The following is a 16,991-nucleotide window of genomic DNA, read 5'->3' on the forward strand; positions in this document are numbered from 1 at the left end:
TTTATGTTACTCATATGAACTCTGGGGTTTAACCAGAGAGACATTTCGCCATCTCTGTCAGATGGCATTCCTTATGGGAAAGTGTATTTTGAATGTTGGGAACAATATGCAACCCCTTTGTCAGTACTACGAAGATGGATTCATTTTACAGTGGTAGATATTTGGTTTATTAACAAAAATTGGAAGGTGGGAGGAAGAGAAAGAGGGGAATTGAATATTATAATTGTAAACTAAGAAAAGAGTGCCAGTGCAGTGTGGTGGTTTGAATGTTGGACTATGGCTCTGGAGACCAGGATTTGAATCCCAGTTCAGCCATATAAACCACTGGGTGCCTTTGCCCAAGTCACACTCTCTCAGCTTCAGAGGGAAGCAATGACAAACCCCTCTGAAGAAACCTTGCCAAGGAAACCCCATGATAGGGTCGCCATAAGTCGGAAACAACTTGAAGACACACAACAACAAGAACGACAATCAATTAAGGAATGTTGTAATGGGGAAATGAAAGTGTTTAAATAAAGATTTAAGGCACGTGTTCAATTTATGTTGATGCATCTGTCGCTTCCTCTCAGCTGCTGTGATTTATCTCCTTCCTCTTTTCGGTTTTGCTTTTCCACAATAATATATTGCTCACAAAAAGATTTAAGAGCTGCCCTGCTGACTTGGATTCAGCCTTCCTTCTGGATTGCGCAAATTCCAATTTCTCTATAGGTTGCCAACTTTTATTCTAGCATTGCTCCTGCACCTTTAACAGAGCCACCCAAAGTGTCGGAATGGAAGATGTGTGAGAGACAGGTTAGATTTCCAGAGAGCCAAAGCTGCTGTGAAAAAATACAGATTCAGCCTTTTGGGTGTGTGATGCTATGCTTGGCAGCCTTGAGTGGCAGCATGTGAGAAAGATGCGCTGGGGAGGGAAGAGGTCAACTGTAGAAGACCCTGTTGCTCAATCCCTCCTTTGGCTCTTTTGCAAGGAGGGTCATGGGGTGGGAGGGAAGGCCAGCTGTCATGTGAGGAGGAGGGAGAAGGGTATTTAAAGCCGGCCCTTGGCTGGGGTGCTCCCTTTCCGTTTCTCCAGGGACTCCCTATCCCATCATCTCGACATCTGTGGCTCTGGGAAGGGATGCAGCATGGCCTTTTCTGGCAGGCTCTTTGGGGGACTCTCCCTTCTCCTGGTGATGCTCTCTCTGGCTCAGGCAGGTAAGCCTCCCATTGCATCCCATGCCTTTTGCTGGATTGCAAAACAGAGACCATGCAGGCACATGGGTTGATCCTAGGGCCGGGTTCACACATGCTAAGGCCCTCATCCAGGTCAGGTTCAAGATGCTACAGAGCACTGCTTATCAGAATGTGTATGATACTAACTGGGAATGTTTTACCCATCAATTCGTTAGAGCCCCCTGATGATTTGATGACATTGTATATACAGTACTCGACTATAATTCAACTTCATATATAAGTCGAGGGCACGTTTTGGGGCCAAAATTATGGATTTTGATATGACCCATGGATACGTCGAGGGTAAAACTTGACTCGTAATGAAAGATGCAAAGGATGAAGTAAAGGAAAACAAAGCCAAAGAACTTACAAAAATTCAGATGTTGAGAGCCAGCACAGTCCTATGTCCTCTATGCCACCCCAAAACAAGACGAGTAGCAGTTTAAGGAAAGCTTTCTCGACTGCAAAAATAGTCGGGGGAATATGTGAAAGGAGTCATATCATGTGGCAGTGAGTTCCATAAGTCAACTGTGCACCATATGAAGAAAATGTGAGTTTTCTAAATCTAATTCCAATCACATTTACTAGGTTACCCTGAGATCTATTGTCATGCAAAAGGGTAGGAAATCTCCAGCTTATGGGCCAAATGCATCCCAGCTGGACTTTTCTTCTGCCCTACATCTCTCTTCCTTGGCCCTGATCCTCAATCCAGCTGTTGCAAACTTGACTCCACTAATGCTGCTGGACTGCAAGTCCCAGAAGCCCCAGGGAGCCAGCATGAATCAAGGATTCTGGGAGTTCTAGTCCCAGGACACTGTGATTCAATGGGAACAACTGAATTAAGCTTTTAAAGGAAGCTTCCAGTGTGGTACTAATGGGTGCATTCAAAAAGTCCAGTTGCCTTTTGTGATGGAAAGGAAAGCTTAACTTTTTCCTCCTGCCTCCTGTGAGCAACTGAAAAACCTCCCTCCTATCCAGAGCTTGGAAAAGTTATATTTTTCAAATGCAACTCTCAGGATGTCCCAGACAACATACCTCTGTACTTGAATATCCCAGGCTCCAGGCTTTGGCTCCAGTGTGTGAACAGAATGTAACTTGGCAAAGTTACTTTTATAAACACAATTGGGGGATTACAACTCCCATTATCCCTTATCGGGGACTACAGTGTTGGAATTGTATTGGCCATGCTGCTTGGGGTGTTTCCAAAAGTTACTTTTCCAAGCCATGCTACTTGGAAGATGTTGACCAAAAGGCAACTTTTTCATGAGCGAGAGGGATTCTGCAAAGTTTTAGTCCAAAAAAGGGTTCCTTTTCCAATTCCTGTTGGCTGAGTAAAGGGCAGATTTCTGCCAGAGTGACTGCCAAAAGTTAAATATTTCCAAGCCAGGCTGTCTACAATCTCCTGGGAGTTACAGTGCAAATGTGTTACTTATTTGGGAGATATAGCGGGGTGGGGTGACTCCAATCTTATCTCCTGCTGCTGGCATGTGATCCGGAGTAATTGCCCCACTCATCCTTGATCTGAATCCCATGATGCTGTCTCACCTGGATCATAGCACTGTTTGTGCCCTGATATCCACTTGTTTTTGTGTATGAACAGCAGAAGGGATATGAATTTAGGAGAGGAGATCCCAAAAGCTCCAATAATATTACAGCGGATCCTTAATTAAAATCTTTCCTTCCTCTTCATGTGTGCATCAGAAGACTGATCTAGTTCCTATCTAGTCATAGATCTAAATTCCTGTAAATCTCTCTCTTGCTATCCTTATGTTTTTCTTCTTTTTCTGCATGGAGAGGGGTGCAGTACAGTACAGTACAGTCTTCCTTTCGTATCCACAGATTCTTTATCCATGGATTCAACCATCCACGGCTTGCAAGTATTTACACATATATACATTCCAAAAAGCAAACCTTGATTTTGCCATTTTATATAAGAGACACCATTTGACTACCCCATTGTATTGGATGGGACTTGAGCATCCATGGATTTTAATATCCACAGGAACCAAACCCCAGCAGGTACCAAGGGCCCACTGTATTAATAACAGAACTGCCACCATTTCAGATATGAAAACCAGGACATGTCTGGCTAAGGAGCATTAGAGTGTAGCCAAGATTGTAAACATTGGCCTGTTACAGACAGCCAAAATAAAGCTGCTTCAAGTCACAGTTGAGGTATGGTGTTTCAATGATGCATGCGTCTTAAGAGTCCAGAAGTCACACCAAAGCCACACTCCAGCCCTAAGGACTGGAGCGTGGCTTTGGTGTGGCTTCTGGACTCTTGGGACGCATGCATCACTGAAACACCACACCTCCACTGTGACTCGAAGCAGCTTTATTTTGGCTGTCTGTAACAGGCCATTATCAATGAGGAAGAGCACACACAAGCTAGGAGAGGCTGCAGCAGTTTGCTTTGGCCTGAGCCTACTGAGAAGGGCAAGATTTTGCCCCCTCTTGAGTCCCATTTTGGGAGAAAGGTGGGTTATAAACCCTTTAAATACATAAATATGCTGTGGTCTGGACAGCAATTTTTTCATCTCCTATTTTGGTCAAATGTGACTTCTTGGAAGCAAGACGCCAAGACGCAGCAGTTGTGCTTGATGGAGAACCAGCCAAGCACAACTTTCATTCATTCAGTTGCATTTCACAAAAAGCAACTTAATATGACACTGAGAGAATTATGCAGCCTTTCAGATGTTGCTAGAGTGCATCTCCCAGCATTTTTTGCCAATAGCCTTGCTAGCAGCAGTTGATGGGAGTTGGAGTCCAGCAACATTATAACACACCCTCTAACTGTCCCAATTTGGCATGGACTGTCCCAATTAATCCTTTTGAAATGTCTATCTTCATTCCTCTTTGTGTTTCTCTTCTCCCTCAACCCCAGTCCGACAGTTCCATGTGCTCCGCCAGCGCCTCTTACAGCAGCAAGAGGAGCACAATTGGGAAAAGTTCAATTCGCGCAAGTTGAAACCGGGAATGGCCCAACCAGAATTGGACAGCATCATGGGGGGCAACATCCGCCAACCTCTGGACCACTTCAACAAGCAAAACCGCATCACGTTCAACCAGGTAAGAAAGAACAACAGGGAGATGGTTGAGCGGTAAAGCCAGAGAGTGCCCATGTGTGCTTTTAGACTACATGGATGGATACACTCTTAAGGTGTTTAGGGGCTCACTAAACCCAATAGTTACACTGGCTTGGGTATTCACAAAGTTGTATTCTTGGCTGTAGTGGCTAGGAGATTTCAGGACCTGTTGAACTGATGACCTTTCACACTGTGCCGTTATTGCATTTTGATCCCACTTTAACTGATGTGGCTGCGTTCTATGGCTATCTGGGATTTGTAGTTTGGGGAGGCATTAGAGCTCTCTGACAGCGAATTCTGAATACCTCATGAAACTACCAATCCCAGGATTGTGTGGGATGGAGCCATAGTGTTATAGCAGCCTTGAATGGCAATAATTGTGGAGTGTGAAAGTTTGGAGGGTAAGTGTTGGTAATACATACCCATTTGGAGGGTATGATAATTCTAGCTGGTGGATTCTGGAAGTTGTAGACCCAGCCACACTGAGTTGGATGTTCTGCGAGACAGAGTCCAAAAAAAGTTACAATTGCAAGCTCTGCTTCAATATGATGCCAAGTGGAAAGGGAGGGACAACAAAATAGCACAGAGAAGGAGATGTGCAAGGTGAAAAGTGAAATTGTGAGCAAAACTGGCACCTAGTAACTCATGCTCAATGATCATTAATAGATTTTGCCATCTTGACCGCACTCTGATGTTGCTTGGCCACATGTCCCAGTTTGTCTGGGCTGAACCCTATAAAGTGGAGGAGGTTCACATGATGAAATTACCTTTCATGTTCTCTTTGCCCCATATGGAGTGGGCACTTGGCATCACATTTGCACTTACTTGTTTTCCTTGTGTCATTACAATCCACAGCGATACTACATTAATTCTGATTTCTTCCGACCTGGTAATCCCGTCTTCCTCTACATCGGGGGTGAGGGTGAATTGTCCGGATTTGTTGCTATAATGGGTAGGTACTACCCCGCAAAACACAGATATCTTGCTCCAAAAAGTGGGAAGTGGGAGGGGAAGCCTTTCAGAAGATGCATTTGAACCAAGAGGACTCACCAAAGCTTAGGCATCCTACCTTGCTCCTGATGGGATGTAGGATGCGGATTTGTACAAGTCAGACCACAGGTTCATCTATCCCCTTGGGATTGTCAGCTGGGGTTCCCCGAGACTCCAGCAGCTTGGCTAAAAAAAGAAAAAGCTTAGCCAAGGCATTTTTAAAGCAATAGTACCATCATAGAACCATCATGGCTCTATCCTATGGAATCCTGGGATTTGTAGTTTGTTGTGACTTTTTTGGGCTTCCAATTTCAGGACACCATGTGAACCTGGCCGAACAGTATGGTGCTCTCCTTGTGGCCTTGGAGCATCGTTTCTATGGCTCCAGCCTCAACCCTGATATGTTGGAGGACCGCAACTTGCCATACCTGAACAGCCAGCAAGCGTGAGTTGATGCATTAAAAAAACATTTTCTGTTGTGGTCAGAAGGGGAAATGGTCAAGCAGTGCCCTCTGTTCGAGGCACAAGGTGTCTCATTCCATTTCTGCTGTATGCTAGAAATCTCATAAAATTACAGTATCCCAAAGCAGCTTTACAAGAATTTTAAAAGTTTAGCTAAGCTCTTATTTTGTTGTTGCTGTTGTGTGCCTTCAAGTCGTTTATGACTTTTGGCAACCTATCATGGGGTTTTCTTGGCAAGATTTGTTCAGAGGAGGCTTGTTATTGCCTTCCCTTGAGGCTGAGAGTGTGTGGCTTGCCCAGTGGGGTTTATGGCTGAACTGGGAATTGAATCCTGGTCTAATGTTAATTAGGCTGAGCTTAGGGTGTCACCTGGTGCAATATGCACTCCTCGCACCCCCCTATTGACGCCCCTGGGTTCCTGCCATACTTTTGTGGCTCTAAATGTCCAATGCCCTCTTTCCAGTGCACAATGTATCTAATTTTCCAACTGCTTAGCTTTGTTCTCAAATGCATGTTTTGTGTCGAACTGCATCCTATTTATTTTAAACCGTACTTTGCAACCTGATTTATGAAACCTTGTCTTTTTCTCCGTCTGCAGCTTGTCCGACCTTGTTTCCTTCCAACAGTTTATCACTCAGAAGTACAAACTGACGCAAAACAACACCTGGATTTGCTTTGGAGGATCGTACCCTGGCTCTTTGGCAGCCTGGTTCCGACTCAAGGTAAGACCACAGTGATAAAAATAGGCTGGCAGCCCAATGCCTTGCCATTATTTGAGAAATATAGTCCTGTATCATTTTGTATGACTCTGGAAACCAGGATTCAAATCTCTGCTAAACCATGGAAAGCAACTGGATGACCACCTTGGGCAAGTCACTCTCTCTCAGCCTCAGAGGAAGGCAAGTGCCCTCTGGACAAATTTGGCCAAGAAGACTCTATGATAAGTTTAAATTTACCATCACCATTAACCAGAAATGACATAAAGGCACAATACAACAACAATGATAATGTTTCAGATATATATTGCATCGCAGTCTTAGATATCTTGCTTTAGAAACCCACAGCTGATTTAAGGCTAGAAAAGCAGTAACCCTTTTGAGGAAAGGTGTCACACACAGAGGCACTTGATACCTTTTTACATCAGTGCAAGCCACTGTAATGTCAGCTGAAATACGCTTGGCCCTCTGTATCCACTGAGTCTTTGTCCACGGATTCAACCATCCACGACTTGAAAGCATTTAAAATATATATAGAATCCAAATAGCAAACTTTGATTTTGCCATTTTATACAAGGGACATCATTTTACCATGCCACTGTATTTAATGGGCATCCACAGGTTTTGGTATCCATGGCGGTTCCTGGAACCAAAGCCAGGGAAATACCAAGGACCTACTATATATTATTGAAAGCAAGTGGGAGTACCAGAGTAACTCATGGACCACTTGCTCATCCCTTCCCAAGGATCAACCTTCCTTAAGCCAATATCCTCTAGATAGGGTAGATAAAGTCTCCTATCATCCCCAGCCAGAGAAAAGCTATATTGGATGATCAGGGAGAGGAGGAATCCCATTCCTTCCTTGATTACATTTTCTTCTTTTCCTTTCTTTCTATTCCAGTTTCCCCATTTGGTCTTTGGCGCCATTGCATCTTCAGCCCCTGTCCGAGCGCAAGTGGATTTCTCAGGTTACGAGAAGGTGAGGACTTGCTGAGGAATCAAATGACTGTGTGTATATTTCCATATATTAATCACATACATCTTTGACTATCTTTCCACCAGAGTTCCAACAGATACACCAAACTTTACATTACCCCCTATTGGACATTAAAATCTATGGCATCTATTTCTAATATATAGTTTTGATACCTATAGCATTTTTTCTTTGGTTCTTTTAACTCGTATTTCTTTTCATATCCTTGTTTTATGGTTTTAGTGCATCCTTCATAGGTCCTAACCTTCCTCCATTCTATTCCAGGTTGTTGCGGAAAGTCTGTCCAATCCAGTGATTGGTGGTTCCAAACAGGTTAGTTTTTCAATTTAACAAAAATGAACACCCATTTGGCTGTTGCAGTGAGTTTCCTGAAGGCTTGGTGTGTTAGCAGCCACACCCTTGGCATAGAGGGTGGCATAGATGTTAGAGTGTATGCAATGCCTTTCTTGTGGATTTGGGATATCTTGGCTCATGTTGCCTAATGCCCTGGACATCCTCCTCTCTCTGCTAAGAAATGGAAGCCAGATCCTTGACATGACTTTTGGTTTGGTTCTTCTCCTTTTAGTGCCTTGATGCCGTAGCCGAGGGCTTCGCCGCTGTGGAGAAGCTGGTACTTGCTGGGCAGTTGCAGAAGCTAGAAAAAGATTTCCAATCCTGTACCCATGTACAAGGCCACAGTGACAGCATTGAGCTGCTCAGCAACATGGCTGACGTCTTAATGTTCATTGTGCAGTACAACAACGAAGGAGAAAATATGGCCAACGTGAACAGCCTGTGCAAAACGATGACCGACCCGAACATTGGATCTGCCTACGAGAGACTTACCGTAGCCAATCTCGTAAGTCAACCTTGCATTTGTGTGCTAGCCTGGTCACCACCGGTGGCTGGAAACTCCACATAGGTGACTGAGTGGCCTGGTGCCGGAGGAAAGGCTGGCTTTATCATTCCTCTATGTGCAGGATATATAGAAAGCAAGCAGGCTGTGAAAGGAACAAACTCTCCAGTTCCCCACTGCCAGAGCCCAGTAAACTACAGGTTGAGTCTCCCTTATCCAGAATTCCAAAATCTATTTTTCATGGGTATGCAAAGGTATCTTGCAGCACTGGTGAGACTAACAGAAAGACAGAAATAGGGAGCATGAGCTTTCATAGACTTGAACCTACTTCCTCAGGTGCATTTGGAGAATGGCTGAGATAGTAACATGGTTGTGAAGTCGATAGCTTTCATGGCCAGCTTCCATAGTTTTGTTGTGGGTTTTTCAGCTTATGTGGCCATGTTCTAGAAGAGTTTATTCCTGACGCTTCGCCGGCATCTGTGGCTGGCATCTTCAGAGAATGATGCTGGCGAAACGTCAGGAATAAACTCTTCTAGAACATGGCCACATAGCCTGAAAGCCCCACAACAAAACGACAGTAACACTTTTGGTTGCACAGGAGAAGGCAGCCCTGTAGGTAACCTAGACCCAAACCATGTAGGGCTTTAATGGCAATGACTGACCCTTTGTACCTTGCTCAGAAACACACATACACCCCCCCTTTGAGAAATATATACAGTAAATATAAATATGAATGTTAATAGTCTTTTTTCATTTATTTTTTATTAAAAAATTCAATGCAATAAAAAGCAAGTATTAAGCATCCACTTAATTTACATTCACATTTTTCTGAGACAATAGCAGGACAAATATGTCGCTATGATGTCGCCTTGAGCAACTGTATTGGGAGAAAGGCCACAATGCAAGAAAAGTGTTCAGTTTTCAGCAAATGAAGTAAACTTAAGACAAAGCAAGAAAGAAGGAGAAGGGAAGAAAAATGTTAAAAGCATTTGAGATATTGAGAAGACAGAGGATTAATTGGCAATGCCAAACGGAGACAGTTGGGGGATATGGAAATGTTAAATCTCACTGAAAGTCTCTGCAAGACGCCACATACTCTATTTCTTGGGCAGCAAAGATGGGCTGATTTGTGGTTCTTTTTACATTCAACAGAAGGCTCTGAAAAGCATTGGACTTCCATGCGTGCACAGCTCACATACTGAATTCATACAGCTACTACGTGACACCAAGGTGACAAAAGACTCTTTTATGAGGCCATGGATCTTTCAGACATGCACAGAGTTTGGCTATTGTAAGTGGAAATACAATTCAGTCTTGCTAAAGATGTGAATAACATCAAATCTTGTTGGGGGCTTTCGCTCCCATTATTGTCCAGCCTTCCTAACAAAAAGAATATCGATACCAGGCTTTCCTGGTTGCATTGCATACCTTTCAGCATTTTACAGATATACCTAAACTACATCAAGAGTATAATCTTGATAGCAAAGTTATTCCTGAGGGAGAACAGATTTACTAGAAGAGGCCAGAGCCTATAGGCAAGGGCGAGAGTCTGCCCCCTTTTCTCCCCTCTCTTGGGCTAACTGAATGCAAACTCCCTTTGCACTTTGAACTCAGTTTGCAGCAATTGAACTAAGCCAAGGTGGGAGGAGGAGAGGGAAACTGGGACATTTAAATAACCAACAGTTTCAAAAGTGTGGTGGTAGAGGAGTAATTGAGACTGTCTCTTCCAAATCAAGATAGTTGGGGGGCTATGATTGATACCGTTGATTCTGCATGACCCCAATCCTGTTCTTCCTACTCCAGTCATGACCTGTGAGGATCCTATCTGCCCCTTTTCCAAACTGGTGGACCTGAAGTTTCAGATGGATGTTTGCAAGGAGGCCTTCAACATATCCTCCCGCAGTGCCCAGGACGCGGTGTCTTTCACCAATGAATACTACGGGGCTGACCACCCCAAAGCCACCCGTGTTCTTTTCGTGAATGGTATGGATTATTATTATCTTTTAATTTTTATTAAACATACAAACCCAAACACATATAAAGCCCATGTCCGTATGTGAAGTCGAAGGCTTTCATGGTTGGCATCTATTGTTTTTTGTGGGTTTTTCGGGCTATGTGGCCATGTTCTATAAGAGTTTCGCCATTCTCTGAAGATGCCAGCCACAGATGCTGGTGAAACATCAGGAATAAACTCTTCTAAAACATGGCCACATAGCCCTAAAAACCCACAAAAAACCCATGTACGTGCTTTCAAGCCAGTACTGACATTCAATCTACATGTTACCCATTCCAAAACCAAGTCATCACCCACCCCAATGACAGTAACACAAGAACAGAGCCCCAGTACAATCCTAATGTATGGATCCAATGTCTTACAGACTCACAATTTAGTATATTGATACCATATCTTACAAACCCAAACTGTATTTTATACAAAAGCAACAGCATTTGCTGTTACAATTTCTCAACAAAGAAATTTCTTTGGCGTAATATACATATTGAGTTTGTAAGATATGAAATCAATATACTAAATTGTGAGTCTGCAAGACATTGTATTAATACACTAGAATGGTATTGGTATTATTTATTGGTGCCCTGTTCTTCTGTTACTTGCTACCCATCCCTCCATTAGATCTTCTGAGAGTTGCCTTTCCCATTGGATCAGATGTGGTGATTGTTTTACCTTTTTAAAACCCTTTCTGCCCTCTTTCCTCAGGTGATGTTGATCCTTGGCATTCACTGAGCGTCCTCGAGGACCAGTCTTCCTCCGAGAGGGCCATTTTGATCAATGGCACTGCCCACTGTGCCGATATGAACATGCCTTCAAACACAGACCCATTGCCTCTGGTCGAAGCCAGGAAGGTAAGGAAGGGGGCCAATGATTATCCATAACATTGATGGTATTATTTAGATAAGGGAGACTCAACCTATATATGCAAATATTCCAATATCTGAAAAATCTCAAATGCTTCTGGTCCCATTTTGGATAAGGAATCTTTAACCTGAACTTTGCATTGTGGTTGTACACATTGTGCATTGTGTGCATCCAGTCATAGACATGTGTTGCACGGGAGCTAAGTAGTGCTTGCATAGCGTATTTCCACATGGCTGAGGAGCTATTGGATTGCAGGCTCTTTCAAACAGGTAAAACATGGGACCAACCTTCTTCTCTTTCCCCACCCAGAAAATCAACGCTCAGGTTGGTGAATGGCTGAAACTGGCAAAGGAGATGCAACAGGACAGCTGAACGGTCAGATGAGCGGGAAAATATATTTAGTCTTCTGGAGACGATCATTGGAGAAAATCTGCCTAGACTCACTCCTTGGAGGTTGTCAGAAAAAACTTGTTTGACTCTAAATGCCACAGTGATTCTGTTATTTTTTAAATGCACGCTTCAGAACTTAACTTGCGTTCTTTCAGAACTGAGTATTCTATTACTGTGATAAGTACTTTTAACTTTTTTTACACTTGAAAATGCCTTTGCGTCACCTCGGAGCTGACTCCCCTACCCATAATCGATCGTGTTTTTGTAAAAAAATTAAATAAATTTAAAAAATTACACATTGCTTTGCAAATAAATACTTTTTTATACATCCATTCATCCTTGTTGATATTGCTGTGTTTTGTCAACAAAGCCAGATGGTCTTGTAAGAGTGCGTGTATCAAAGAGAGAGACAATAAGAAAATTCTTTCTTTCTCACCCTCCATTATGAGATAGCAGGGCGTCATACTGTTAAAGCAATGGAAAACAATCCCAGATCAAAACCATAAAATAATTTAAATAGAATAAAAGCGTAGTAAATAGAAATAGCTGAGTGCTAGCATGGGATAATAGTTTGAACGTAAGACTATTTATGACTCAGTAGTTAGGGTTCAAATTCTCATTTGGTCATGGAGACCCATCATGGAAACCTTGGGCAAGCTTTCAGCCTCAGAGAAAGACAAAGGCCCCCTCTGAACAAACCTTGCCAAAAAAATCCCATGGTAGGATCCCCTTAGGGTCACCATAAATTGGAAACGACTTAAAGGCACACAGCAACTAAACTAGCAATAAAATAATAGGATCAAATGTAGAGCTCCCTTTCAATTGTATTTAATGGAGTCCATTATTGTCTAAAAGTCCTAGATATTCTGGAGATTGGTATTGATTGGTGTGGAAGCAAGAAGACAGTTGAAGGAACACTGTTTACCTGAACCTTCAGCTAACCAGTTTCGTTGTGTGCATGAGTAATAATAGCAGCTTGAAAAATCTGGCGCTGCTCCTTTGTGTTCAGATGGTCAGTTCAAAAGCCGCAGCAGAGTGGAAGTGAGTGACTGTGTTGGTATTTCTTGCTTGGTCATCTGCAAACAGCTCCTCCTTAGAAAAGGCTTCCATCTCCTGGTGCAGCTCCTTCAGGTCCTGGATCTCCAAAGCAAGGGTGAAGAGCTGGTTGAACAGAGCCAGGTCAGTCAGCCGCATGCTTCGCTGCAAGGCATAGAAAACAAGGCTTTCATCATTGGTCAGTATTTGTAATGCTTTGTGTGTGTGCCATTAAGTCACCTGTGGACTAATGGCAACCCCATGAATTTGGTGGGGTTTTAATAGGCAATGTATCCTCAGAGAGGTTGGGATACAACCTTGGGATTCACCTCTGGAGACCAAGGTTCAATTCCCAGCTCGGCCATGAAACCCATTGGGTGACCTTTGGTAAGTCCCATGCTCTCAGCATCAGGAAAAGGCAATGGCAAATCTCATATGAACAAATCTTGCCAAGAACACCCCATGATAGGTTCACCATAAGTTGGAAATGGCTTGAAGGGCACAACAACAACACTGCTGAGAGGCTCACCAATTCTCCATGCACCCAGGTGATCTTCTCTTGGAGGCTGGAGCAGCTGCCTTCCAATGGCTGGACCCCTTCTTGCTTCTCCTTCCCACACAGAGGCGATAGAGACAGACTGGGCTCCCTAAATACCTTTGGCAAGGGGGGCAGCCCTTTGAAAGGAGCCTCATTTTCATCAGTCCAGGGCCAGGTATCCAAGATGAGATTTTCTTCTTGAAGTACAAGATTCTCCCTGGGAAACCCAGAAGGTACAAACGGTGAAACCATGGCTGTCATCATCTTGTGGGCACATTGTAATATGTAACACAATATTTGACCTGAGGCTCCAGGAAATTCAAGTCAAAATTATCCATCCTATTTTAAAAGCCAGTTAAACTCAGGGGGATATACATTTTAAAATGCAGGCTGAGTCTCCCTTATTCAAAATGCTGGGGACCTTTGTATTTCAGATTTTGGAATATTTGCATATACATAAGAAGCTATCTTGCAGACGGGACCCAAGTCTAAGCATAAAATTAATTTATGTTTCGTATACACCTTATACACATGGTCCAAAGGTCATTTTACACACAATGTTTCTAATAATTTTGTGCAGGAAACATCCCTTCAGTGTTTTAAAATGTATTTTATCTATTTAACCTGCACTTTAAACGGGTAGAAGAAGTTGCCTGGAGTTTTGTTGTTTTGTGCCCAATATGTATTGATAGCATTCATTTCCATTGCTCCTTTCCATCCAAGTTTGAGGAAGCTGCCTTGGTTCATACCCTCCAATATGTCGCAGATGAAAGCAAGGATGCCTGTGGCGATGCAATGTTAAGAATGTGGTCAAGGTGGCAAAAGCTATTAATGAGGAAACATACACAAGTTAAGAGAAGCTGCAGCAGTTTGCTTTTGCCTGAGTCTAAAGCAGGGGTAGGCAACCCTTTTGAGCTGGGGGCCGGGTTGCTGTCCCTCAGACAACTGGGGGGCCGAAGCCAAAAAATAAATAATTAAATAATTTTTTAAATAAATAAATAAATAAATAAACTGGGACAAATGTAGGACAAAAATTTCAAATGGAGGGCACTTTTTAAATAAAAAATGGAGGACACACAAAAAAATTTGCTGATTTTTAAAAAATGTTAAGATAAATGCATGTTTCTGAGGCTTCTATAGACAATTGCCCCACCATGCCCCTCGCGCGAGACGCCAAAGGCCCCGGCGGCAATCGGCGGCAGGACCGGGCTGGGGCCGGTCCCAAGGCCTTGCCGGGCCGCATCCGGCCCGCAGGCCGCAGGTTGCCTACCCCTGGTCTAAAGGGAAAGGCAAGATTCAGCATCCGCATTGTGTCTCCCTCTTCTTGAGCTAATGGAATGCAATACAGCACACTATGCACACGGCAGCACACTATTACAGGCTCTTTCCCTCTGAGCTATCAGTCCTCCAAGTCCTAGAATAAAAAGAAAGGACAGCAAATAGGGCACCAGTGTCGCCTCTAGGAAAGGGGCTCCAAGGAGAAGCCACCAAAGGAGGTCCTCTCCTGTGTTCCTATCAGATGAGTGGGAACCAAGAGAAGATTTCAAAACACAAGCAGGATCATATGTGGAGATACAATCTGTCATGATGGGAGCTGTAATCAAAAATATCAGGAGAGCCAAAGTTTCCCTATCCCTGTTTCGAATTAAGTTGTCACCACAACACACTAGCAGGTGCCACTGTACAAAACGTTGCCTGGATTTCTGAGCCACAAATGCAAACCAAGCAACTGTGCATACCGCATAAATGTTGTTAAGGAACAGAGGCTATAAGAGTTCATGCGCCCCATGCGTCATCAACACTGTGATTTCTCTTCATTATGATATAGATAATTCAATTAATGGACAAGTGCCACTGTTCAGTCCCCAAAGCACTGAGGTGCGAGGGAAGAGATGGCAGATGCCACAGCTAATTAACAGAAATAATAAAGATCTTTTTCAGTGCCGGAAGGTAGGAAAATATAGTCGGAAAAAAAATTATCAGATCCATTGTTCCAAGTAACACTTTGTTTGTGGAGATCAAAAGTGAAAAACTGGTAAATCAGGTTCTCATATCAAGACAGAAGGACTGCTATCTCCTGATAAGGCATGGATGGCAACTATGGTGGGCGCGTGAGCCAGTGTTTGTCCTCTCCAGCAAGACAAGCAGCTGGAACCAAAACTAATGTCCATTGTTCATGTTCAGACATGTCTGAACAGTTTTTGTATTTTAGGGAGACGTCTGCCCATTGCTGTTGTCTGCCTTCAAGCAGTTTCCAAATTATGGCAACCCTAAAGCAAACCTATCATGGCGTTTTCTTGGCAAGATTTGTCCAGAGGAGGTTTGCCTTTGCTTGGATCTGAGGCCAAGAGAGTGTGACTTGCCCAAAGCCATGCCCAAACAAGGATTCGAATCCTGGTCTCCCATACTCCAGCCTTTAAACCATTATACCACATTGGCTCTCGCTCAAAACATACGGTTACATATAAAAAATGGTTGCTTTTTGTATAGGAAACAAGTTTCCTGGGCAAATGTCTTCGCACAGGTTCGCTTCAGGGTCACCATAAGTCAGAAACAATTTAAAGGCAGATGAAGGAAACAACAAATTATGCTTTTACTGTACCTTTTAACTATGTTTTATTGTGTTGTTAGCTGCTACACCTTAGTGTTTTTAACAGAACTGCTTATTTAATGTTCCTTTAACTTTTGTAGCATATATAGGGCTTTAGGGACATTTGTTTTCATGTTATCCACCATAAACCTTGTGCTGAAAGAAGGCAGGGTAAAACTTCTGAATGGTAATAAATAAATACTTTTTAACTTGACTTAACTTGACAGGCCATCCATCATGTAAAGATGAGGAAAGCTGTGTCTTACACTCCAACATTTCACAGATGAAAACTAAGACAGGTGTGACCATAGGACATCAGATCATAGTCAAGACGGCAAAGGTTATTCGTGGGGAAGTAAACACAAGCTAGGAGAGGCTGCAGCAATTTGCTTTTGCCTGAGTCTACTGAGAAGAGCAAGATCCGATCCCTTTCTTTCCACTGATTTGAGTACAAACTGCTTTTGCCCTCTGAACTCTGTTTGCAGCAAGGAAAGTAAGTTGGAGACCAGTGGGGGAAAGCAAGAGGAAGAAAAATAAACTAGGATATTTTAAAAAGGATTGTAAATAGTGAGAACAAAAGAGAATTAATCAGGACTGTCTCTAAGTAATCCAAAGAAATTATCACCATCTTTTCCAGTTCCTTTTTTTTTTTAAGGCTTGTCTAGGCTTGTTTGATTGACTTAGGGGACTTGGTGGTCTAACCTGTTTTGTCACAACTTACCTTCTTAGCCCCGATTCTGGCAAATCAGATCCAGCAATAATGGCTCGGGAGAAAGAGTTCTTCATGGTCAGATGTCAAAATATCTTTGCGGCAGGAGAGCAGAAGATGGCTTCAAAGGCAGAATAGTCAGATATACTGAGAGATGGTGAACGATTTAGGTCCATAGGGTAGGGGAAGTAGCTATGGAATGGATGTTGGACTGTAGGTGGCTGTAAAAGGGTTATAGCTAGCTTGGTCCACTGCCACTTACTCCTTACAGGTCCTCCCAGTTGCTCCAGTCTTGGGAAGAAGATGCTTTGGGAATCTAAGCAAACCCACCAGCATCAGTAGGGAACTTTGAACCCTCCCAAAGCCTCTTCCTTAAGTGGCCCAGGAACTTGGTGAGTTTTACTTGCCGGTGCTCCTCCACAGCTGCTGCCACCAGAAATGCCACTGAAAGCCTTAGAAGAAACACGCCCAGCCTTGAAGCTGCCAACTGGACTCTCCGTTCAAAGTTCAGATCATGCGAACAGGTGACTGAGTCTTCACACGCCCTTGTTGTCTCTTT

General features: G+C 43.3%; 1 protein-coding gene across 1 annotated transcript; it reads left to right on the forward strand.

Annotated features, from left to right (window-relative positions):
- The first annotated feature begins 1,040 nt into the window (after nucleotides 1-1,040).
- LOC121917590 (thymus-specific serine protease-like) lies at nucleotides 1,041-11,896 on the forward strand. The gene is made up of 12 exons (XM_042443677.1): nucleotides 1,041-1,194; nucleotides 4,097-4,281; nucleotides 5,154-5,250; nucleotides 5,604-5,733; nucleotides 6,349-6,472; nucleotides 7,368-7,445; nucleotides 7,725-7,772; nucleotides 8,026-8,298; nucleotides 9,448-9,586; nucleotides 10,099-10,278; nucleotides 11,012-11,157; nucleotides 11,480-11,896. Exons 1-12 carry the CDS (start codon nucleotides 1,125-1,127, stop codon nucleotides 11,540-11,542), a joined length of 1,533 nt encoding a protein of 510 aa, XP_042299611.1. The 5' UTR covers nucleotides 1,041-1,124; the 3' UTR covers nucleotides 11,543-11,896.
- Nucleotides 11,897-16,991: the final 5,095 nt, after the last annotated feature.

The sequence above is a fragment of the Sceloporus undulatus genome, unplaced genomic scaffold (genome assembly GCF_019175285.1).
Source record: "Sceloporus undulatus isolate JIND9_A2432 ecotype Alabama unplaced genomic scaffold, SceUnd_v1.1 scaffold_24, whole genome shotgun sequence".
In the NCBI taxonomy this organism is placed as follows: domain Eukaryota; kingdom Metazoa; phylum Chordata; class Lepidosauria; order Squamata; family Phrynosomatidae; genus Sceloporus; species Sceloporus undulatus.